Source organism: Thermobia domestica, chromosome 8 (genome assembly GCF_964235325.1).
Source record: "Thermobia domestica chromosome 8, izTheDome1.hap1.1, whole genome shotgun sequence".
Classification (NCBI taxonomy): domain Eukaryota; kingdom Metazoa; phylum Arthropoda; class Insecta; order Zygentoma; family Lepismatidae; genus Thermobia; species Thermobia domestica.
Window position 1 is genome coordinate 257,564,498 of NC_137461.1, and position 26,992 is coordinate 257,591,489.

The following is a 26,992-nucleotide window of genomic DNA, read 5'->3' on the forward strand; positions in this document are numbered from 1 at the left end:
AACAGAGAGAGAGAGAGAGAAACTGCCATTAATAACCTTTTCACCAAGTTCAGAGAGAAGCAAACTAATCTCAAATGGACACAATGTAATTTCTATCAGTCCTTAGCAGTAGTCTGAGTTTATATGTGCGTGACTATTAAGTGTAAATTGAACTGCTATTCCTGTACTACTACAAAATGAAGTGTGCGTATGGTCCCTCGTTCAAACCTAACTAGTACCAAATGTGCTTTAATGTGGACAAACACAATGTACATAGTTTTCTCGAGGTTCTCACGTCCCCCCCACCCCCACCTTCTTCATTTCACCATTTCGTTCATTATCACCATCACAGTCTTCCTTAGAATCGGTGCATAAATGTGGAACGGACGTTATAATAATTTAAAAAAAAAATGCATAGTGAAGAAAAGTTCCTTGTCTTCTTGAGATGCTTCCATAATGATCCTGTTTCCATCTTCAATACATGTAAGTACACCTATAGTATACGTTTATTTTATATGTACAGCATAGAATAAAATCAACTATTGTAAATACTGTATCATATTTACATATACAGTACAAAATACAATAGTATTATGTACATAATTTTCCACCATTAAAAATCCTTATCTCTGTATCTTGGACGTCCCTCTAATTGGGACGCAGTTTCTGGGAACCACAAGCATCCACCTTTTAAATATACATATATATGTAAGGATGTTCGATATTTAAATCCTCCTAGCGCTGCACCGATTGTAACAATTTTTGGTACATAAGCAGACCAAGGGACCAAGGGCTAACTTAGGTTTTTAGCCCATTTTCGGCAAGGAAGGCAATGGGAAGAGGGAGTATATGTAAGAATAATCGTAAACGACCGATACTCGCTGCTAATAAATAGCTCTCGGAGCCGCTGAGATGAACATTGACACTCCCGAAAGTGTTTAAATTTATCCCCTTATAGCCATGAGAAGAAGGAAATGGCGTGTAAAAATAATCGAAAACGGATCGATATTAATGTCCAATCCATAGTATTGGAGGTCGCTAAGACGAGTGACAGTCTTTATGTCTCCACGATCAATATTAAGCCAATTCATACTTTCGGGATCGCTGAGATGAAGACTGACACTCTCGATGCCGTTGAAGTCCAACTTCAGCCCCCATCTATATGGGAAGTAAGAGTGAGGAAGGAAGGTGGGTGAAATTACAGATTTTTATCATTACACTTTCACTGAAATGTGTATCCTAAGGAGGGAAAGGGTTCAAATACTTTCCACAAACTTACTTCTCCCGTGTGAAGAATGGGCATTTCAGTTAGAAAGTAGCCAGCTAATAAATGATTTCACTAAATAATGAATCCGAGGTTTTATCCGAGTTTACAACAGACATACGAATAGTTTAGTGCCATGTTTACAATAAGGAAGTGAATGTTTTACTTAAATTAACCCTGTATGAAACGATTCCTACATTATTAAGATGTTCACAAAATTTCAAATAATACCTGCTTCATATATGTAATGGAACAACGAACAGCGACTTATAACTTTCTGCTGTTGAGAAGTTGTAATTTACTTGATCATTTACATTAAAATATGCTTCTGTAGATACTGTTTTTATTTACTTTAAGCCTTACACTTATAATATGCGGATACGTTTGGCAGATATATTTCGGAATCATATGGAAAATTTCCAACATATTTTACAATGTAACAGAGCAAGTTATGAACTTTGATAAATGTTTAAAATATTTTCATTTCATCTTTCTCACGCTAACGAGTGTAATTTAAAATTAGTTGTAATTCTTTAATTGGTTACTGACATATTAAAAACGACTCTTGTGTAACTATTAAGCTAATCACAAAATTAAGCATATACAAACATCGGTCTCCTTTAGTCTAAAGGGCATAATGGCATAATCGTGGGATGCTAAACTATATTTAAAAAATCATTTCATTTTTATATATATACAAAAAAAAAATGGTTAAAAGGATTATGAAATCTGCAGAGATTAAAAGAATTCTTTGCTTTCCACATTATCCTTCATGTTTTAAAATCCTTTTTAAATTTTAAGTAAGCTGAAGATGGAATAAGGTTCTTCCGAAAGCGCTTCTTACATGTAGAAGAAAACTCTGCTATTTTTTGCGGTATGTAGTAGCCTTTTTGCTTCTTTCTTACTATATCATCACCGCTTGCAATATTGTGATACATTATTTCTGCTATTTTACTATACTCACCAACAAATACTTTACAAAATCAACCAGTATTAGTACAGCGATTTTCAATAGGGTCTTAACCTTTACAACACATGTTCTTTTAATGCAGGAAGCCCTTTAAACGCGCAGAGATTTACACTTGTTATGGAGGGTTGCACATAATTTGAAACATCTCAGCTTGTAGTTGACAGACAGGCACGAAACAAAAACCATTTGGCTCTGCTTTGTCTGTATTTTATCCTAATTTTCGCACCCTGTCGTGTTGTAAAGGTTAATATTTAACTATACTGCAGCTAAACTGAATCTCACAATTAACTATGTCGAAAAGTATAGGAAGCACTCTCGCTACAGTTTAACTATTTACAGTATCGTATGAATTACACTAAATTCATTTGTATTTGATTAACTAACGTATAATTACACAGTGTAATTATAGTTAACTAACTATTTCATTTTCCTTTGAAAATTGTTACTTCCTGACCTTGTCCCACTCCTTTACACACCCTAATCCTAATAATAATAATAATAATAATAATAATAATAATAATAATAATAATAATAATAATAATAATAATAATAATAATAATAATAATAATAATAATAATAATAAGAAGAAGAAGAAGAAGAAGACACTTTGGTGTGAAAAAATATTTTAACGCTTTGGAACGTAGTTTCATCTAAGTTTCCTATTAGTAGTTTTATCTGAGTGTAAGGTGATACTTATTTTCTAGTCACTTCATAATCTTGCTACTTGTTATAACATGAAATGGAATTTCTAAGTTTATATCCCAAGCTTAAGGCCTGTAGACTAACGCAAACTCAATTACTTGAAATCAAATCAGGGTCCCTCGCATCAGAGGTGAGCGCTTACCGGTGAGCACCGTGCCCCGGTAGTTGTTACGCGTATGTCTGTGTTACAAAGAATAATGTAGGCTTGACACTTTAGAAAATCAATATTTATTTGAGGACGATTACTATCATGAACTGAAATAAAGGAGGATGGGAGATTCGTTAGAATTGAGTTTAGCGTCCCTTTCGGCAGCAAGGCTATATGAGACGTGGACCTACAGTTTAACGTGGGATCGAAACCACATGAGCTCTTGCTGGGATTTGAACCCAGGTCTCCCACACCAAAGGTCATAATTCGTATTCCTGTTGAGAAAAATGTGGGTTGATGAAACATGGGTAAATGTAGGACACGCTAGGTGTAGGGGTCAGACAGACAACTCAATTCGTGAGACTTCTAAAACCCCAATTGGAAAAGTCGGTTACCTCATTCTTTTACATGCAGAGTCAATAAATGGGTGTGTTTCACATTGCGTGCTTCTTTTCCAGTCGAGAAAAACACTGGACTACCACGAGGAAATGACATCCGAAAAATTTAAGTCGTTGTTTCAGGACTCTCTTCTCGCGAATATTCCTCCTCGCTTCACTATTGTTTTGGACAATGCATCGTTTCACAATACAAAGGTAAATAAAGCGCCACTCATGTCTACAAGCAAAGAAGTGGTGTTAAAATGGCTTGAAGAAAATTGAATTCCTGGATTTTGTTCTAAAATGAACAAAACTGAATTACCCCAGATTGTTCGACGTTACAAACACACGGTAGAACGTTCTGAGATTGATGAATTAGCCAAGATAGCAGGACATAAAGTTATCAGGTTGCCCCCGTATCATTGCCATTACAACCCAATGGAGTTGATTTTGGCACAATTAAAATATTATGTTGCGGAAAACAAGACATTCACTATGCAAAGTGTTCGCGGTTTAATATTGGAAGCGATTAAAGAAATCACTCCAGCAAAGTGGAAAAAAGCCGTGGATCATACTTGGTAAATAATTTTGAACTCCAAGGAAGAGGAAGGTTTACTTGAAAACACTGTAGAAGAACTGGTGATCTCGTTGCAACAGCAGTGAAGAAGGCGAAATAGATGATGAAACTATGAGTGATAATTCAGAGACATACGGAAGATCTGATGTACAGGCTTTGATCGACTACTGCGAAGTAGGATTCCTACAATAAACAGTATTAAACTGTCTATAATTGAAAGCCATTCTCTAATGTAAGTAGTTTTATTTTTATTTTTTTATTTTTCTTTTATTATTAAAGATATAGCATTGTGTTTAGAAGTAACGATTGTTTTCTTTATGATTTTGTATACAATATTATCCCAATACCTTCTGTTTGTTTCTTTTGACTGATACTTTCGTCAGGCATGATGTTAAATAATATTTTTGTTGTAACACATAAGTGATTCTTCTCCCACAAAAAACGCCGCTTCTTGTATTATTTTGTTAAAGAAGATAAATGTTGCAACCGTGCTAGATCGCACGTGAGAGTTGTCAGAGCTCTTAGCGCGGCTATACTCTTAATGTGTATTTGCTGAAAAAAGCAAAAAAGACGACTGAATGCAAAATACACGAATCGTTTCACATTCACAAATTAGAACCTGAATTCAATCTGGACAAAGGTGAAATTAACCCGATATGGACATATCTTTTTACTACATACTATTGCCACTTGGAATGAAAAAAGAGTAACAAGAGTGAACAGTGACTAGCTTTACAGTGATCAAAGATAGCAATTTGATACAGGTCTTATGATGTAATTTGTACTTGCTTCGAACTTCATTCTATCCCTCCATTTTTCCACGCGATTTTTACCGCTTATTTTTAACCATTTCAAGATTTATTGAAGCTGATTATGAGGACTATGTCCTCGGAACCGTTCCTTAGTTTTTATAAATAATGCGGTGAATACTAACCTTGCTCTTTTGTTCACAAAAACTGAACTGCTTGGTATCAAAACGTGTCTGTGTTATTTACTAACGTTAGTATCTTCATATTATTTAAAAATTCGTATATTTTACTTATTTCTATTCCCCCAGCAGAAAAACCATTTACCTGAACAGAAACATGTTATAACTTGCACACTTTAAAATAATCGCAGAAGTTTAAACTATTATAATATACCTGATATCTTTCTGAACTTTTCTCCTGCTGGAAAAGCAATGGGGTCTATCTTCTCGGATATTGTTACTAGGCCTGTCACTATGTTTGCGATATGCTCATCATTCTCCAATTCACCACTTGACTGAAAAAAAAAAAATATTAAAATATTAGACAAAAAAAAAAAAAAAAAAAAAAACGATTTATAAGTAATAAAACTAACACAATTAACCCTCATGTATATTTTCATTTTAAATCTGAACGAAAACAACATATAATATCGTATTTGCGCGAATATAGGTCGCACCTAAACTTGTAACATGAGATTATCAGTAAACAAGTAAATCTCTAATATAGGCCGCTGTACTAAATTTACGAGATAGTTCAATTAAACAGTACTTTGAAATGTATTCCTCTCCCTCTCTCTTAACTCTCGCATAGCTAAGGATGACTCATGAAGATGACCTTCTTTGTGACAATGACTCGGAGCAGCATTCTGGATTGTCTAGCGAGGGTGAACAATCAGATGCTGGTAATGCTGCAATTATGGGAAGTGATTGTGCATGATTTGAGTGGGTACAAACAACAAGCTGACATAGTTTTGTGAAACAAAGTTGCTTTTCTTTTTTCAAGCACTGTTATTGTATATTGTAATATTCCACATGGTGTTGTGTATAAACAATGCTACACGCCAGTATTTACAAACACCGCCACGTGGTTTTGCAAGAGGATTCCACACACCAGATGAATCTACTATCACATGCAGACGACGGCCTTCTGGCCCCTCCCACGGAGCAGACGACGTCAACAGAACAGCAGCGCCACCGCCACCCAAAGACCTCTATAAATTGGCTGGACGACGGCAATTCTGTTCCAGTTCACTGGTGTCCCTCCTATTGTTTGTTTCGGGACTACGCCTTTCTTTTCTCCTGCCCTAGCCTGATTCGGGGCTTTGTCGGGAATCCCAACCTCAGCCGCTTAGCCTGCTTCGGGGCTCTGTGGTCACCTAACCAACTCACTGCTTGCTTCGGAGCTTTGGGCCCCTAACTCTACTCCACTCTGCCTAGCCTGCTTCGGGGCTTTGCAGAGATCCTGTCTGCGACCTTACGGTCAAAGACTACCTATAACTAACCTTGTAAATTTGGAGAGACTATTTGTCTAGTATTTTGTAAAAATACTTTTTGTAGTGGAAAATTTATAATAAAAGCCGGTAGTGGGAGTCGATTCCGGACACTCTTTTTATTAACGCTCTACCTTTAACCTATATAGAACAAAGTTTTACAATATAAATATTCCGTATGTATTATATACACTGTATAACAAAGATACGTATTCTGTTAATAAAACTATTAAGCGTACAAGTACTTTCTGTGCCAGTGTAAGGTGTTACCGATACCTAACGAAGGTAGCAATTTTTGCGAACACGGTATATTTTTCTGCTAGTTTTCTCAAATCTTTCATTGTTTACAAACGTAACTGCGTAACTTGTAATGGTATTAATTTCAACCCAAAAGATTTTACATGTCATTTTGAAATTTACGATTTTATGATTTGAGGGGCAAAATCTTGATTATAGGCCGCACCATAATTTTTCAAGCCAAAATTTAGGGGAAAAGTGCGACCTATTTCGCGCAAATATGGTAAGTAAAGTGCTTTTTAGGAGTTTTATTCGCACCTTAGCGCTTAAATCAAAGCTAAGGATGTGCCTCTTTAGCGCTTACATCAAAGCCTCAACTATTACACTTGGTCACATCTTATGAGACTAACCTTTAACTTCTTGAAATTATGGTAAACATTTTACTCATTTAAACGTTACTAATGGTTTCAATAAGTTAAAAGTTACTGCCATGTAACGTGAGGTAGATTAATAATTGAGTTTTGATTTAATCGTTGAAGAAGATACAAGATATTGTTGAAACAATACGGTAATTAAATATTACGACATTTTATGAGGTACGTTTAACATTAATGTTAAATTATATGTAAATTCATTTTATAAGCAAATTTTTGAACCCTTTTGTTGTCCTTTTCCGACATCAAGACTATATGAAACGTAAACTTACAGTTTGGCGTGAATTCTCACTTAAGAATCGACGGTAAGTCTTACATACCAAAGGTGGGACCTCTAACCATTTTAACAGTTTTGACGATAAAAATGGTTACGGATTTTGAAATGTCAGCAGAATGGATTTGAAATCATATGCAGCGAGAATACGAATAATGAAAAGAGAACGAAGTAGAATAAAAACAGATACAGAATAAAATCATCATTAACTACGAAAGTGAACAAGAGAAAACAGAAAAGCCTTCGTAACATTGATAAAGGCAATGCTTTCTTTTTCTTTAAAAAAGATGACGATATCCATCATGAATATATTATTACTAAATTTCGGATTTTTGCATATCTCTCTCCTAATGTGATATCGATATGCTGTCTTAATATTTATTCGTTACAATTGAGTTGAGTTGATTTTAGTTTAGCGTCCCTTTCAACAGCGAGGCTATATGAGACGTGGACCTACTGATTAAGGTGGAATCCTAACCACATGGGCTCCCGCAGGGAATCGAACCCGGGTCTCCCACGCCAAAGGCGCGTTATTCGTTACAATTGTCTTTCAGATGAAATAAACAAGTTTTATAGAGTACACAATATTGCAGGTTAATGCATATTTCTACTATTACTGCATATAAATGTATAATTCAGAAAATTAATACGTTTGCTCATTTTTAAAGTTTCACTCACTAAAATCAGTTCCTGTAGTGAAGAACTTTGGGTTTATAGGTTACCTGGTTTAGAAAGAATCCCGCACAATTCTTATGGAAAGTGGATTTCGGTGGAATTGCTTGAAACCGTGATATGTCGTAGATATTGTGTTCCTGAGAAAAAATTCTCAATGATCACAACCATCAATCACTGACCGTTTGGCCACTACAGGGCTCCCTTTAAAAAAAAAAAAAAAAAAAAAAAAAAAACAGGCGAAGATAGAAGATAGTGATATTCAGGGTTTCGGTGAAAATGACTGAAACCGTGATATGTTGTAGATATTGTGATCCTGAGAAAAAGTCTTAATCCGCACAACTACCAATTACTGGCCATTTGGCCACTATTGGGCCACTTTTTTAAAAACAGCAGAAGGTAACGGTATTCTGGATTTTGGTGGAATTGCTTGAAACCATATATTGTAAATATTGTGTTCCTGAGAAAAAGTCTCAATGGACACAACCACCAATCACTGACTGCTTGGCCATTACAGGGTTACTGTTTTGAAAACAGTTGAAAATAAAAATGTTCAGAATTTTGGTAAAAATGACTGAAACCGTGATATTGTAGGGACACTTTTTTGAAAACAGCCGAAGTGTTGGCCGCTACTTTCCCCCATTCCTTTTCCGGTTGTTGGGTAGGATAAGATGATCTAAACTACCTCTTCAGGGTTTCATACAATTTCACCAAAATCCCAGAATAACGTTACATCCTGCTGTTTTCGAAAATGCGGCACTGCAGTGGCCAAATAGTCAGTGCTGGGTGGTTGTGCCCATTGAGACTTTCTCGGGAACACAATATCTACAACACATCACGGTCATATGAAGAAGGGCTCATGAATCCATATTGAATCCAAACAAGTCTTGTCACCTATTTGTCGGCAGACATGATTCAGTAACAATATTCTTCACTCAATCAATAAAGCCAGTTAACAAAATAGTTCTGTTGTGTGTACATTGTATTTGAGATCCTCATGGCAAACTAAAAATCTTCCAATTTTATTCAGTTTCAAGCAAAGAATTGGTTGGAAGGGAACTTTATCAACTGATGTGAAAAATATATTCTATAACTCTGCGTAATGCAATTACAACATAGGTACACTGTGCCAAGACATGTGCCCCTTCCCAGTAGGTGAGTCAAGTAATTTCGCCACTTTCGGTTACAACAAAAGTGCAAGGTTCCAAAAATTGTCTTTTCGTTTTCATACAGTATGGGTACTAGGTAAAGAAAGCATAGGGCGTTACATTTATTTTCATGAATATGTTTCTTTACTTTCCATACCTTTGATTTATTTATTCTGTTGAGCCTCTTGCTTCGGAAAATTGAACCAAACTTACAAATCTCCCTTTCATTATTAAATGGCCAACACAATACATAACCAAGCTAGTTTGTGGCTATATGGTTAGCGTAAGCGTGTTCGGCACGGGAGACCCAGGTTTGATTCCGGTAGGAACTCATGTGGTTTAGATTTCACGTAAAGCTCCAAGTCCGCGTCTCATATAATCTCGCTGCTCAAATTGACGCTAAACTCTTAATACAACCAATATATAATTCTTATAAGTTGGATATGTAGCCTACTTCCTTGAAACCAGCGAAAACAAATGATATCGGAAGTACTGGCAGAAATACGTCATGCTTGATTTATTCTTTGTTTTGGCAGTGTGTAGGATACGTATTTTGTGGGAGGAAACATGTACGAGGTCAAAGAGCAAACATTTTTGGGGAGTTGAAGGATTATAAAAATTTGGACATAATGTATTCATCTTTTCAAATAGAATGTGTCAAAAGTTACTGCTGAAAATTTGGGATATGTACCAATGGGCCAAAGTACCCCATCCAAACTTCAAATACCCCTATCAAACACAAAATGATATGATTTGTACAAAATGAAGCAAAATAAAAACAAACACAAACGGTGATTATAACATTAGCTTTTATTGTAATTTTGAATTCATGATTGTCATTCCATCTCCTATTCAAGTTTCTTTTGTCGAGATTTACTATAGGGTCTCCAGTTTCAATAACGAACGATTCGTAAATGTTCCTGATAATAAAAAACATACGAAGAAAGACTTCGATGATCACAATGTAATTGGTTTGTTGCCTACGTAAGGCCTGAAGTTGGTCATCTCCTTTAGTACACCTTACATGGGCTTTTATTCTTATGTATACGGTATATTTCTTTCTGCCGAGTCAACATGAAATTGCAGACAGGCGCATGTAGCTTTATATGTTCCTGCTGATGAAAAAATCCTTGTAGTATATAATTTCTGTATTCCGAAAGTCATTTATCGAAACTAAGGCTAGATCTGACTGAAAATGTAACCCAGAATTAATGACAATTTTTTGGAATATTTAAGAAATTCTTGGCTAGAGAGGCGAGGAGATCCACTTTTCTTCCTTAGATCCAAACAGAAAGGAGCAGCTTACAAATTTTACAATGTAGATTATTAAACTACCAAGCAATACTTTAGACAATACCTTTCTAATTTGATTATTTGCAAGCTCACCAATATTTTTGACGCAGACTGAAAATATAGTTAATTTGTTTTAAAAGACAAAATTTAAATGGAAGTCTAACTATGGGAAGTCTGTTATTTACTCGTTTAGCAAATATCGTCACGAATCACTTTAACCCTTAAATGCATGACTTCTTTTATTGTTGAAAAAAATACCATGAGTAGAATTTAGTGTTGTAAAATATAGGAAAACAAATTTAAAACTTCTAGAACCAAAATTTAGGTTAATAATCTATTATTAACTGCTTGTAGCACATGCAAAAATGGAATGTATACAAGCTGCGACAAAATGCACTTACGAAAAGAAACAACTATTGTGAGATTTATATTTCCATAAACTAAGTCTGTAACTAATGAGCTACACGGTGCATTGAAGGGTTAAATCAAAAAATTCTCAAACCAGAAACAATCAAGTATATCAGATATCTCCATTTTGATGACTGCTGAATCTATTTACAAAGGCAATAAAAATTTAATCGATCTCCTTTCTGAACTCAACAGCCTTCATGAAAACTAAAAATTCACCTGTGGAGGACAATCATACAATAGTATCGAGTTTTAGGCCTTAGATTTATAGATTTGATACTTCCATCTTTTTTTTTTTTTTTTTTTTTTTAAAAAAAATACGTACACAAAGAATCAGCATACCCCCTTTAAATAAATGTTATTGTCTGGAAATATATTTTTTCTTACGGACCTTTACGATAACTTCACAAGAAGTTGAATTCTAAAGACACCTAGAACTGTTGCTCTGTTGGACCAATCTCTTGGTTTTAATTACGAAAGAAAAAATGGAATCTTGATTTACACTTTCCAGAAATAGAAGGAATTAATTAGTCTGGAAATTTAATAGACGTCTCTCAACTCGAGCTGACTAAAAATAGACAAAAATATATTTCTTTACCTTTGTGGCCAGGCATTTCTGAGAGACTACCAAAAATCACCAATAGTGTCGGATTAAATTTTGAAGTTAAATCTGACAAAGGTTTCAAAAAATCGCTTTCGTGATATAAAAACTACAATCAGATTCTCTTTCCTCTACGTCTACAGGAATTTAAAAAGCTAGAAACTTTATCTTGATCATATTACCAAATGGAGGAAACAACCGATTTTCAACACACCAACTTCTCTATAGATGCGAATTTATTCTTTGTGTATGTATATCTAGAAACTTTAGTTTCTAATCATACATAAGATTGATCTAAAGAAATATATCAACGAAAATAAAAGAACATTCAATGATTCTAAAGAAGTTGAAGCCGAAGGTTTTTTTTTTTTTTTTTTTTTTTTTTTTTTTTTTTTTTTTTTTTTTTTTCATTTGCATTTGCAGGAATCCAATCAACAAATTGTAAATGTAGAAGTATTTCACCAGTGTTTTTCTCAAATTGACAAGACTTTTTGGGAATCGTTCATTAGAATTAACACATTGACTGCCAAGCATAATTTTGGATTTTGGGTTATTTTCATTTATTTATTTATTTTTGTGATTTTAATATCATTTTACCAGTTTTTAATGTTTTCAGTGTTGTCTGCGATGTTTTGAGATGTTTCTTTCCATGTATACTAAAGTATACATAATATATTGTTTTCGTTCACTCTTAGGTTACGTTTTTATATTGGATTTCTGTTGCAGCGGGCACAATTGAGCAGCATACAATGTATAATACATATAATTTTCATGTTTAAGTTATGCTATTGCATTATCTTTTTATTGCAGGTCAGCAGTGCTATTTGACTAGTTCTACCTAAAATCCAGACCAAGATGAACAGTAGAACACTATTTAGTGAAAAATAAGTAGAAGAACTGCTTGATCAAAGTTAAAACTTAAGTGAAATCGATCTTAGTGAGAGTGACTTTGAAGACGATTTCCATCACAGTATAGAAAGTGAAGAAAATGACTGTGATTTCAATTATTTCTGGAGGAAAGTGACTGTCAGGCCAATAATAAAATGCTCCCTTACTCCAACACCTAAGGCTGCTGAAGTTTTCTAGAAATAGTAGTGTGTGTTAGTGTTACAATTTTCACACTAATTTCTTAAAATAATCGTTATATTTTTACGTTTGCTATAAGTCTGAGCACGAACTTTCTACAATTAAGACAATTTAGAGTTACTAGTACGAAGGTCACTACGAAAGTTTTGAGATACGCATTGTTGTGACACAGTATTTGAATTCCAACAATTGCGTTCGGTAGTGGTATCCAGAGCGAAGAAACGAAGCAAGTTTCAACTCGCCTCGCTTATCGGCGTGGCCGTATCGCCTTCACTTGTTTGTTCATGTGAGCAGTATTCGGCTCTCTAGAATGGAGCTCGAAAGGGAACATTTTCGGGCAATGATCCTTTACGATTTCAAAAGTGGTTTGAACGAGACACAAAGCCTTGACAGTTTGCAGGGGGCATTTGGGGACCTTGCTCCTTCCCGTGCTACAATTTTTCGGTGAATTTAGAAGAGGCCGGACATCGCTTAAAGATGAAGAGAGAGCTGGACGTCCGGCAACAGCTGTGTCAGATGAAAACATTGCCACTGTGGAACAAATGATTCGAGAAAATCCTCGAACAACTTTCAAGGACATTGAATCTGCAGTGAACATTGGATCGCCACCAGTAACAAAAATTCTTCATGATCATCTTCGGCTCAGGAAGATTTCATCTCGTTGGGTGCCTCACACTGACTGAACAGCAGAAGCGCAGCGTGTGGAATGGTGTGAAGAAATGCTTGCAAGATTTGATGGAGGCAATTCTCGACGCGTCTCTGACATTGTTACTGGTGATGAGACTTGGATCTATCAATTTGACCCTGAAAATAAACGCCAGTCTACAGTTTGGATCTTTCCAGACGAAAATCCACCCACGAAAGTGAAGCGACCGCGAAGTGTGGGAAAGAAGATGATTGCAACTTTCTTCTCCAAATGTGGCCATGTTGCAACTGTTCCACGTGAAGAACAAAGGACTGTTACTGCTCAGTGGTACACCATTGTTTGCCTAACAAAAGTGTTCCAGAAGCTTCGCGAACGGCGTCCAAGAACTGGATTGAGTGGGATCCTACTTCATCATGACAACGCGTCCGCACACATGGCCAACATCACAATTCAGTTTTTAGAATCTACGGAGGTCAAACTTATGACATCCGCCGTATAGCCCTGACCTGGTCTTTTTTTTTTTTTTTTTTTTTTTTTTTTTTTTTTTTTTTTTTTTAAAGAGGATCAAAGATCGCATGCGTGGGAAGAGATTTTGCAACCCTGAAGAAGCTGTAGTGGCTTACGAGAATGAACTTTCAACACTTGAAGAAAAAGACTCGCAACACTGTTTCCGACAGTGGTTTTCGAGAATGCAAAAGCGTGTACAATGTAATGGTGAATTCTTTGAGAAAATGTAAGTGTTAAATTGATAAGTATGTAAGTTATTTCACATCTCAAAACTTTCGTAGTGACCCTCGTACACTGTAATAAAATCATATTTTTATTACATCTATTTTATGAAATATTTTTCTGCTTTGTAAGTTTTTCTAGAGGAACATTTCGACAATTTAATCCATCTAGAAAGTGTGTGAATTAACTTGCGTTGCATTTAATTTTAAGAGGTATTTCAAGATTTTCCAGAATCAAAATCTCCATCAATATGTCATACGTTTTAGCAGCGCAGCTGAAGCCGTGAACCAATATGTGTTATAATTCATTAAAAGGATCGAAGGTAAGATGATTTTACGAGAAAATATGGTTCTCCCTCAGGGGTATTGTTGACACTAGGTATAAAGAGAAATAGCAGAATGAAGATACATCCTTCCATTATTTTCCCACGTAGTTACCTTCTTTATTGAAGCTCTTGTCTAGGCGATAAATTCAATTGTCAAAAACCCTGGCGATAGAAGATGGGATCCTGATCACAAAGCCATTTTTTGGACCACGTGTTTAGCGTCATTCTGCAAAATAAACTGTTTGCCACGCAAATGTTTTCATTCCAGGGAAAATAAAAATGGAAATCGAAACGAGACCAGGTTCGGGCTGCAAGGCGGGTGCGAAAGAATTTCTCAGCCCCACCATTGCAAAAGATTTACTCTCGCATGAGCTGTAAGCGGGTGCGTATTGATGTGGAGCAAGTGCACCTCTTAGTTTACAGTTAAGGTCTATTGGTTGAACAAATCTCCTCAGTTTGCGGAATGTTACCTGATACGCCGCAGCATTCACTGTGTGATTAGAGGCACATTGTCCGAGTGTCTACTAAAATTTCAAAATGAAATTTCGTGACTCTTTCGTGACCTTCTCTTTACCAAACCATAAAATTTCGTAACATTTTTAAGTGCGAATTAGGCATACATGTGATAGAAGCATACTTTGGTTACGATTTGGTAGCGTCTAAAGCCGACTACAGATATTTTTTGTGGTAAATTTTGACGTTTTGTAAAACAAAAATTTCCGGTCTGCACTTATATTTGTACAGATAAAAAAAAATAATAATAATAAAAAAATCGTGACCCAAAATCTAAATTTCGTGACTTTTTCATGACCGTTTTCTAATTTCGTGATTTTCGTGACCAAGAGACACCCAGATTATGGATTTCCCAAGAAACTGTTGGCATCAATTTGCCAGTGCTGGGTGATGTCTTGAACCTTCTGACTATTGGAGATCCTAGATCATTCCATACCACTAACTGCGCTTTCGATTCCGGCCAATACAGATACATTCACGTTTCGTTCCTAGTAAGAATTTGGCTCAGGAAATCCTCTCCATGTTCATTAAAGCGGGGGAGATGTGAGAGGGGTTCATCATGCGGGGTTTCTTGTGGTCGTCTATCAGTTGCCGCGAAACACATCTGCTGCACACTTTTCTGCATTCCAAATGTTCGTGGACAATGATCCACATTGTACAATGTGACAAATTAAACTGTACTTATTAAACTCTGCCAGTGACACTCGGTGATTCGTCCGTACAGCCTTTTCAATTGCAAGGACGAGTTCTGCTGTTGTACAGTCCGCAGCAAAAAACCTGCAACATGAACATGTAAGTTTATTGTGAAACTACGGCTATCAGCGCAAGGAATCAACATAATGTCTAAGTGGCACGAATCACGCCAGGAGAAATCTCCGCGTCCTCCCTTGCACACTTATTTTGGAGCAAAAGACTTCGTCGTTTCACAATAAACTTATATGCTCATGTTGAAGGAATTTTGCTGCGGACTGTACAAGGCATACTAATGCGACTACTACCGAATTCCCGATAATATTTAAGCACATTCTACACTGTCATCACATTTAGACCATACATTTGTTGCAATTCCTTTCGGATTTGAACTGGCTTTGTCCCACAATAATCGAATAACAGACTACACTACTTCTAGTGTTCACACAGAGAGCGTAGCGGTCATATTGTGTACAGTCTTATTCAGGACGTTAAATTCAATTTGTTCAATTTGGGTTTAGCGACCCATTCAGCAACCAGACTATATAAGACGTGGATCTACAGCTTAACGTGGGATCCGGATCACATGCGCTCCAGCTAGGAATCGAACCCATGTCTCCCACACCAAAGACGCGTACACTATCCACATAGCTACGAAGGAGCTCTTACTCAGAACGTGTGAAGCATTGAAACTTGATTCTGCTGCTACAAAGCAGTCAAGGTTTGAACATCGTCTCAGTCAAGTAGCAACTTCCTACTTGCAACAGTACAAAAGATATGCATCAAGAAACCTCACTTTCTGACTTTCCTTATATTATTGTAAATGGTAACTTCTTAGTTCAGTAATTCATTCCAGTGTTTCACATGACGGTAGCGTAATAACAAAGGAAGAAAAATAGAAACAAAGTTTAGTGGGGACACACAGGGCCGGATTTAGGGGGGTGTAAAGGTGCACGTGCACCCCCACCCCAACCCCTTTCGTTGTAAATATACACTACCTAAAGTGAGAAGCTAGCAGTGAGTTTTGCAAAATCAATAGTTTAAGTCAATTTTCTGAAGGTTGAAGAAAAAGAATTCTTCGAGATCAGACATTTAGCATTTCCAAAGGAATTTCTCATTCACATCACAGATGCCTAAAGGCTTTTAAAAAACTCAAATTTAATTCAAATGTACTGGTAGTTATAGGTGCACCCCCTCAGAGAATCCTGGATCCGGCCCTGGGGACACACAATAGAAATGAAGCTGTTACCAGGAAGTTTTAAATGTGTAATAAGCGTCAAACCGTAGTTGCACGTTTTACATCAGAAGGTAGTCGCAAATGTTTCTCGCACTCGCGCGATTATTTCAGCCGACAGTGCATTCTCGTACACTGATAGCTAGAATCCTTAAACCTGGTGTGTTAGTCACGAATAATTTTGTCTGTAGGTCTGGTTAATTTGTTACTACACCTGCGCCGGACCACTACATTTAGCAAACTCCAACACGTGTAAAAAAACATAATTTACAACTTTCCTCTGGCGGCAGAAACTGAAACTACGCTTTGGTGCTTATTAAACAATTATCACTTTAAACCATCGCCTGGTGATAGCTTCATTTCTGTTGTATTTTCTTTTGTTATTGGTGTTATCGATGTGTGAAACTCGGATTGAACTGAGTATTACATGGTTTGTAGTAATTGGTGCAGACTACGATGTGCAAAAGGTTCTCATACAAAATAGATGCTCCCCTGCATAGCCAATCGGTTTCAGCGTGTTTTTACGCCCGATTACCGATGAAGCACAAAGATTTCCGCGTTAAAGCAACATCTTAAGACAGTTGAGAATTATGTGAATTCAGTGGATCCGCCATACAAACCGCTTGAAATTTCCATTGTTTTGGGAGTGGTTTAAATTTTTCATACTCAATCTTTATGTTACATACGAAACACCTGTTAGAGTGAAAAAAACAATGTTGCGCTTCTCAGAATCAAGTAAGATCAAAGGAACAGCCGAGACGACTATATCGAAAATGGTAAATTAATTGAAACTAATTTTTAGGTAGTCATCTTATACACACAAGTCAGAATCAGTCGTAATTAATTATATGCTTACCGTCACAACTGCTCCATCTTCTGTAATTACAAGATAACCAACTTGGTCCGGGATTCGTTCTAAGCTCAACATAGTTGTTAAAATACACCCTGAAAAAATAAATAAAAAAATAAGTTGATACGTTAAGTAAAATAATAGCTTACCAAACCGTGAAGCTATGGAAAGACATAACTTACATTGAAATGACAAACCTAACCTACCCTAAACTAACCTTACCTAACCAAAATTAAGCAATATTTAAAACAAAAATTGCAATTTTTGGCTTTATTCGAGCAGACGTTAACAGCTTACCCATTTTGATACATTCCTTAAATTTTCAGGGTAGGTTAAAGCTTTGTGTTTCTTTTAGCAGAGCATGCATTAAATGAGGAACTCCACTATCACTTGCAGATTGACTTTGGGAGTCACTTGTTCTCCAACACGAACGACCAACTTGTGCTAGGTGGCAACAAGCACGAATGCTATGTAAGCGAGTCAGAGTAGGAGCACAGCGAGGGAGAAGGAGCGAACGGTAGCGAGGGAGTGCGTCCACTCTTAGAGAGAAGGCGCGTTAGCGACGGGGGATATACACATAAAAAAGGATAGTGGAAGGGCACACTTACATATAAAATACTTTAACTGTCACTCAAAATTCATATCAATATGCTGTGCACTGACAGTAATTACTTTCATTCACGAAAAATGTTTCACATTGTATTTTACCTATAAATTTCCTATTTGATAGAACCGTCTGCTCAATTGAACCGCAACTATATGTTAAATAATGCTGGCCTACCTCAGGCCGACATATGCGGGGCGCGGACAAAATCCAAGCTAAATTCTGGCAAGGCGGACAAAATCCAAGTAACAGTATCATGTGCGTAGCTGTGGTATGTGCCTGTGAACACCCTAATTAAATTGTGTGTTTGTTTCTTCAATTGTCATGCATTCTAAAGTTTTATCTGTAATTCTTCAATTTATTGAAATAACATCTCATTTACTTTTAAAGAACTGAAAATCCAATAGAACATGTAAGATTGTCATAGTAAGAGAGCAGATGAGCTTTAATTACTTATCACATCCATATGAAAGTATGTAAAATCATTATGTATGTACAAATACATTGTAAAAGTATGTATTTTCATCTCAATTTTATTATACACAGTATTTTGAAACAAATAATTCTGATATACTGATCAAATTTTGATCAAAATGGAAATATGTACGGTAGTTGTAGAATGCTTTTTTTTTTTTTTTTTTTTTTTTTTTTTTTTTTTTTTTTGTATTCTCGTGTTTCGCTTATACTCAAAATAAGTGAAATATAGATGTATCTATCAAGATCAAAATGTGAATATGGTAATGGTAGAATGCTGAGTGTTTTTTTTTTACTCGTTGCCATCCACCATTTATTATGTTTGAATACTATTGAAGTGTGTATTTTTAATAATATAATAATGTGTGTGAATTAAATAATGTAAAAGTGCTATCTAGAAAATCGAAATGTGAAAATGTGTCTAGACAAACTAAATGAAAATGTATATATTATTGGTTATTTTCAAAAGTGTAACTGATGTAAATACTTTGAGGGTAGAGAAGTAATTTTTTTTAATCTAAATTATATCTTTTTAATTTTATTTCTACTTTAATTCTTAATGAATAGAATAGAATTACGTAAGTGTACTCTTTTTAAGACTGGGCTGCTTTGCTGTTATTTGTTATCTCTGATTTAGCAAGTCAGTGCTTTCATTTTCTGGTTATTTATGTGAATATACTCTTTTTAGCAAAATATTTCTGATCACCCTAAATTGGATCCACCTGGGCATGTTCTAGCAGTAGCCAGAATATTTTATGAGTAATTAAAGCTCATCTGCACTCTTACTGTGACAGTCTTTCATATTTTATTGGATTTTCAGTCCTTTAAAAGTAAATGAGATGTTATTTCAATAAATTGAAGAATTGCTGATAAAACTTTAGAATGCATGACAATTGAAGAAAGAAACAAACATACAATTTAATTAGGGTGTTCACAGGCACATACCACAGCTACGCACATGATACTGTTGAAAGGCGGAAATTTTGGCACCAAGAAACGAAGCAAACGGAAATTTTGGCACCATTTATAATAGAAGTACAGAAAATGTGAGAAAATACTCTGAATGTAATAGATATTTAAATTTACATGTTATTAACTAGAAGAACTGCTCCAGATTGCTGTAGGGGAGCGTCCAGTCAAGAAGACGAAGCGGATCTATGAGCGTTTGCAGAAAGGACTTCAAAATTTGTGCTCAGCCTACAATGCTGGAACAAAGAGCATGCACGAATTTTTGCATGCTGTTTCATTTAATGTTGTGCACAACCAAAGTTAAAGGTGCTATATTTTACAATTGAGATTATTGTGAAACATATATTATTGCAAATCATGTGTTATTGAAATTCATTTATTGATTTGTTAATTTTTCTTGCGTAAGTGTGTATTTAAGTTTTCTTGAGTTCAATAGTTTCCATTTTGACTTGCTTTGAATACCTAATGAAGCTACCAATATTACCTTTTACTGGTGTTTGTACATTCGTCGCTGGTTTCATTATTCGTGCTGATACAGTTCTAGTCATTAACATGTGAACGTAAATATCTATTATATCCAGAGTATTTTCTTTTTCTTTTTTTTTTTCTCTGTACTTCAATTTCTATGGTTCGAATCAGCTGTTACTGTTTGCACTTGAAAGTAAAATACAAACCCAGTGCAGTGAACATAGTGCAGTCTTTAGCAACTCAAAGAAGACACAGTTTTCCATAAATTACAGAAAACTTCTCAAATCAGTCCATCAATTCCAAAGTTATAGGCAAATAAATTTTACAGAAGAGAAAGAAATTTTGTCACTGACTGTACATTCTTCACTGGTTTGATTCGTCGCTCTGGAACAGTCCTAGTTAATAACATGTGAATTTAAATATCTATTACATTCAGAGTATTTTGTCACATTTTCTGTACTTCAATTATAAATGGTGCCAAAATTTCCGTTTGCTTCGTTTCTTGGTGCCAAAATTACCGTGTCAAAACTACTGGTGCCAAAATTACCGCGCCCCGATACTGTTACTTGGATTTTATCCGCTTGGATTTTGTCCGTCTTACCAGAATTTAGCTTGGATTTTGTCCGCTTGGATTTTGTCCTACACTCGACATATGCATCCTTATCATTAAATATCACATTTGCACTCTTAATAGCGAACACAGAAGGGAATACTTAGTAAAAGGATTTTAAGCTTTAAACAATTATTTCTCGTAACCCCCTCAATTTTATATCTTAAATTGCATTTATGGGCAGGTGTCTATAAGAAACAAACAAACAAAAAAAGTAGAAGCCATTAAGAGTTACCGGTATTTCCACGAGAAAATGTAAAATTTTAAACGTTACACCAGACAACGCATTCTAAATCTGCACGTACACCTCCTGGGAGGTGATAAAAATTAAGAAATGAAGAAAGTAATTCGGAAATTTGTAATATTTATTAATAAACATATTTTTTTAGATCCGTACAAGGTTTTAGATACTCAAAAATTAACTTGTAATATGCAATAATACCAATAACCTCTGTATCTCTACTGTATATTAGCCCTTGTACTTATACTGTATATTTATGTAGTAAAAATGTAAGTATATTTTAAACTTTAGCGACATTACGTAACCGAACTACAGTGTAATGTATAGCTTTGCACTCAACGAATAACAAATGTAAATACATACCTTGTACCCAACTTCTAGCACATAGCGTACATCATGAATTATTAAATAGATTTTCCCAGTACACTTGAAATACCAAATCTATAATACTTATAATATTTACCTTACAAAATACAGCACAACCTTACTACTGTACACCTGCACTTTGCAAAATAAATCACTTTAAATTTATCAATTCCTCTTTTACTGTTTGGCTGTCAATTGTTACCGTCCAATGAAGGTGTGTGTATTGACGAATCATTTACTTTCTTTCTTTCTGTATATACTTTTGACTCGGCCACCAAAAATTGGTTTGGGATGTCCTGCGATATGTAGGGAAAAGAAAAATTATTTTTCTTTATCTTACTTTCTATTCTTTTTGTTTTATGACCTGGTACAATATCGAGATTATAATTTTGGTGCGGATTAGACACACAACATTTTGGAATATTTACAGGTAAAGTTCAATATTTTGAGTGTAAAGACTTTTAGAACGAATTTCTGCAGTGATGAAATTAACCCTTTCAAATTCCGACTTTTTAAAGGTAAATTATAGACTTTAAGTCAAGCGGCTACAGTATCTTCTCTATTTATCGTAGGATCATAGTTTATACAGTAAAAGCTCCTTATTCGCGCTTCCTTCATTCGCGTTTTCACTATTCACGGATTTAAAAAATGCGACCCAATTCCTATATTCGCGGCTAAAAATTTCTTTATTCACGGATCTAATCAGTACGTACATACATAATAATAAAAAGGATTCCAATAGGTATCCAACCCAATATCCTTTGTAAACGCCGTCAAATGGACTAATTAAATGTAAAATAGACCTTATTACAACTTTGCCTAAAGTATGTTGTTAAATGATATTGCCGCTGTATTGGTTCGGACTTTGACATAAGCCGCCTTCGCCGCGATCGGTGTTTTTGAGAAGGTAAACAAACAGAATGAAAGCAACCTTATCACTCAATGAATAAAGTATATTTTTAAATGCCGCCACATTATAAGACGTTCCGTCCTTTGGTAAGAGCCGCTTTGCGTGTTTTATTGTTTCGTCTTTCCATTCGTTACAAAAATTGTGATCGAGTTATACATCCCTACCGCTCTCTAATTTATACAGTAATGAAAACTAAAAAAATGAGAAACGAGTTTCGACACGAAAAAAATCTGTGTTACCGCTTAAAGTGAAAATAGAAATGCTTTATCATTTACGCCTTGGAGAGTCGTTTGCATCCATATCACGCTCATTCAATGTCAACGAATCAACTGTACGATCGATTAAAAAAAAAAAAAACGAAGATAAAATAAGGTCATCTGTAGCTTCAACTTCACTGTCAGCGAAAATTGTTCGTGATCCAGCAATAGAAAAATGGAAGGGGCGTTGTCATCGAAGACCGCAACCAAAAAAGGGTGCCCCTGAGTGGTTCAATGGTCTGGGAGAAGGCAAAGCGTCTTTACGCTCATTTTAAAGAACCTGATGGTAGTTGTAGTGGTGAATATACAGATGGAGGATTTCAACCATCGGAAGATTGGTTCAATAAATTTAAGGTGAGACAATCATTGCATAACATTAAAATCGTTGGAGAAGCTGCATCTACAGACACTGCTGCAGCAGTACGATATCCAGAAGAATTTGCAAACTTAGTAGCTGATGGAAGATACAAACCTGACCAAGTATTTAATGCAGACGAAACTGCACTGTTTTGGAAGAGAATGCCAAACAAAAAAGTCATTTCTAAAAGCGAAAAGTCTGCTCCTGGATTTAAGGCAGCAAAGGATAGAGTTACACTGCTGCTAATATTCTAATGCATCTGGAGATTGTGTCATTAAACCACTGATGCTTTACAGATCGTTAAATCCTCGGGCTTTAAAAAATCAAAACAAGGACGAACTGCCAGTGTTTTGCCGTGCTAATAAGAAAGCGTGGGTTACAAGCTTTATTTTTTGTGACTGGTTCCGGAATTGTTTTGTTTCTGAAGTTGAAACTTATTAAAAAAATAAAAATGAAAACCAGAATGTAGACTTTAAAGCAGTTCTAGTTTTGGACAATGCACCAGGTCACCCTTGCGAACTTGAAACTATGCATTCAAATATAAAAGTGACATTTTTACCTCCCAACACGACTTTCTTGGTGCAAAAGTAAACCCGCCAAAAATAATAAAACTATACCTAACATAAATCAAATTTTTTAAATAGTTATGACGTCATCACCTATGTCTCGGCGCAGAAGGGCGTGAAACCATACGTAACGTGTTCTACAATGCCTCTAGACTTGAAAGATGCAAAAAAGAAAAAGAAGCAAAAAGCTTTATTGGTTCTTTTTTAATCGAATAGTGAAGACACTACTTTAGTACCTAGAACTCCAAAGGGTTAAATACAAAGCAATACACCTATATTTTAGATTTACAAATGTACGGCTACAAGTGTAAAATCATTACAAGTGCTTCACGACGGATAAAATCAGTGAGTGGGTATAAAAGAGGATTGTGTAGGATATTAAATTCCAATGGTGGAAGAATTTTTCACAATTTAGGGGGGGAAAAGTATTTCATGTTTACAAGTATAATATTACAAATGTACAGTTAACAGCTGCAGATGGCGGTCTCAAACTGCAAAATGTACGGAGATACGAATAAAATCAGACGAAATATCAGCATGAGAGTAACAAAACAGGTAGGGTAATGCAGGTCAACAGTGCAGGATGAGTAATTAGGAAGAAAAATGAAGTTAGATGTTGACTATATGAGTTCGCGTTTTGATGTGATATTAGATAAACAGGTGATGGAGCATAATATGGCACAAGACCTATGATGAATGATGATGAATAAGATAGAGAAGGATTTGTTTTCCATGACCGAATGAATGAATTAAGTATCACATATTTTCGCCAATCCTTTAGATATTATTTGTTTCGAGCGAGTTCCAACGCCACGGAACTTAAAATGGTTATGCTCTGTGCTGACCGACTAATAATACAATGTAGAGTAAATTGCATTATTTGTTTAAATTTCTGAAGGAAGGTGATTTACAGAGCAAACGGATCAAAGATAAGGAAGATAAGGAAATGTATTTACATGGAAATAGAGTTCAACTATCCTGGCTTGTACTTTGTTTACCTAGCAGATATTTTGCTTGAAACCGAAAATGTGCCTTTGACGAAACTCCTTCACTCATCCATTGCGGCTTGTAGATGCGTTGTTAAATTACATATACGCCTGTAAATTTTGAGGTTCTATTCAGGCCCGTGCTGGCCCACCGGGACACCGGGACGTGTCCCGGTGCGCCCTCCGAAATATCGCACTATAAATAATGGTACAAGTTTTTAGTAAGAAATTCTTACAGTTTTATTGGTAAAGAACCCGTGAAAGGTGCAGTGCGCCCTTTACATTAGGCGCCCTTCCGAGACCACATCAAAGATGAACGATTTTATTTACTCTTCTGTATACCACAGTTCTGTACAATAAACACACACAGTTACTTTTGGCGAAGAACCCGTGAAAGGTACAGTGCGCCCTTTACATAAGGCGCCCTACGAAACATCACATTATAGGTAAGTGGTTTTAGTTATCCTGTATACCAGCTTTGTTTAATAAATTCAAATACTGACTGGTAGTACAGAACCTGTAAAGAATACAAGGCGCCCTTTACATAGGATGCCCTGCGAAATATCACATTTTTTTTTTTTTTTTTTAATTTTATTCTTCTGTATTTCAGTTTTGTATTATAAATTCATACAGTTGCTATTGGCAGAGAACAGGTAAAGAGTATAACCACTTACAAAAATATTATAAAGTTATATAGCTATAAAACGAAACAATGTGATACATCAAGTATAGTTCGGATAGTCAAACGTACGATGCATTTATGTAATGCTATACTGACACTAGTCTCTAATTTACGATTTTTACGGCATTGAAGCTTTCACAGTCTTAATATGCATCCATATATGCGAACATATTGATTGTTCCTGTGTTTTAAAGCAGTGTTCGGATAATCAGTACCTGTTGTATTTCTGAAATAGCTGTATTAATTTCCCTAAAATGTGGTCTTCCTGTCACCACGGCACGGTGCGTCCTCAGGTTGTGGATCGAGGAGAAGGCCTCTGAGATATAGAGGTTAGCTGGGAATATACTGAGTAAGCAGTCGCGGACAGACAAGGGGTGATAATCCAGCTTGAGAATTTGGTGTGAGGCTATCAACCTCATTCTGTAAAAAAAAAAAAAAAAAAAAAAAAAAATGTTCAGATAAGTTCGCAGAATCCTCGGATCAGAACTGATAACTTGGCACGAATTCCGCAAAGTAAAATCGACATAAAGTTTGGAACGTATGTAAGAAGTCTCTATAGGGCAGGCGCGTTAAAATTTGTAAAAAATGAGTTTAGAAATATGGACCTAGTGGGATATCAGGAAGTTAGATGAGAAGGAAATGGAGGAGTCAAGTCGGGAAATTTTACGTTCTTTTACGGGGAACAAATTAAAAATTACCAACTAGAAAACAAGGCTTTCCATTCACGAATTTGTTAATGAAATATTTTCTTTTACTTCTCTTAAGGGTCGGTGGTGTAATATTATTTTAAATGCACATGCCCCAACAGAAAATAAGGATGGCGATTAAAAAAATACAGTTTTTACGAAAGAATAGAACGGGTATTTGATCATCTCCTGCAATACCATATGAAAATTCTGTTAGGCGGTTTCAATGCAAAGATAGGCCCAGAGGGTATTTTCAAACCGATTATAGGGAATAAACGTTTGTATAAGGAAGGTTGTGACAATGGCGTTAGACTCGTGAACTGTGCAATATCCAGAAACTTTATCGTGAAGATTACAAAATTCCAACATCGCGACATTCCTAAATAGGCTATACTTGGACTTCATCAGATGGAAAAACACATATTCAAACTGATCACGTTTTAGTAGACAGAAAAGAACAGTCTAGCACAACTGATGCTCGCTCGTTCAGAGGAGTTGTCAGGAGAGTCAGGTGAGAGGGGAGCCAGATTAAAGTGTCGAATAGATTTTCAGTTTTAGATGGTTTGCACTAGTGTTCACGATTCTTGGTTGAAATTAGAGACAACATTAAAATTTCAGCAAAAGAAATATTGGAGCACGCAGAAATATATAGGTACAAACCATGGTTCAACCAGGAATGTACTAAAGTAGCAGAGAAGAGAAAACAGAAGAAACTGCGTTGGCTACAAAATCCGAACGAAATAACTACATAAAATGTCATTGTCATCTGGCAGTGACTTCTAAAACTTCTAAAACTTTTAGAACAAAGAAACGCGACTTTTGAAAGTTAAAATTAATTAACTTGAAGATAATAGTGAAAACAAAAACATTCGGGACATGTATAAATGTATCAACGTACTTAAGAAAGGCTATCAACTTCGTGCTTATATATTAAAGAAACCTAAAAGAAAAGTTCTCACTGATACAGATAGCATCTTAAATAGATGGAAAGATTTCTTTGACAATATCCAAAAACTAATGCGCGTGGAGAAAGTGAAATACATGCAGCATAACCGTATATTCCAGAACCTAACCAGACAGAAATAGAAATCGCTATTTAAAAAAAATAAACACACATCTCCGGGTGTAGACGAAATTCTGGTTGACTTAATTTTAGCTGGAGGGGAAAAATTGTAGAGCAAGATACACAAACTCATTCTCATTATCTGGAACGAGGAGGAATTACCACAAGATTGAAGAGAATCAATTATTGTTCCAGTTCAGAAGAAAAGCAACAAAACAGATTTAATAGTTATCGAGACATTTCTCTTCTGTCAACATCCAATAAATCCTCTTAAACATTGTATTAGCAAGATTGACTCCATACGCAGATGAAATTATTGGAGATTATCAGAACGGATTTAGGTAAAATCGATCAACT

The 26,992-nt window shown here is 35.6% G+C and overlaps 1 protein-coding gene across 2 annotated transcripts in view; it reads right to left on the reverse strand.

Moving 5' to 3' along the window:
• Nucleotides 1-21,380, reverse strand: part of Lamtor4 (Late endosomal/lysosomal adaptor, MAPK and MTOR activator 4) — a 36,756-nt gene extending 15,376 nt beyond the window's left edge. The window contains exons 1-3 of one of the 2 annotated variants that reach the window (XM_081769656.1): nucleotides 21,225-21,380; nucleotides 17,402-17,490; nucleotides 5,160-5,280 (exon numbers count right to left, since the gene is read on the reverse strand). In XM_081769656.1, coding sequence (XP_081625782.1) covers nucleotides 5,160-5,280; nucleotides 17,402-17,473 — 193 coding nt within the window. In that variant the 5' untranslated portion in view covers nucleotides 17,474-17,490; nucleotides 21,225-21,380. Of the gene's footprint in view, nucleotides 1-5,159; nucleotides 5,281-17,401; nucleotides 17,491-21,124; nucleotides 21,149-21,224 lie in introns of those variants that run through there. The other variant, XM_081769657.1, reaches the window with a different exon arrangement.
• Between the last annotated feature and the right edge of the window lie 5,612 nt (nucleotides 21,381-26,992).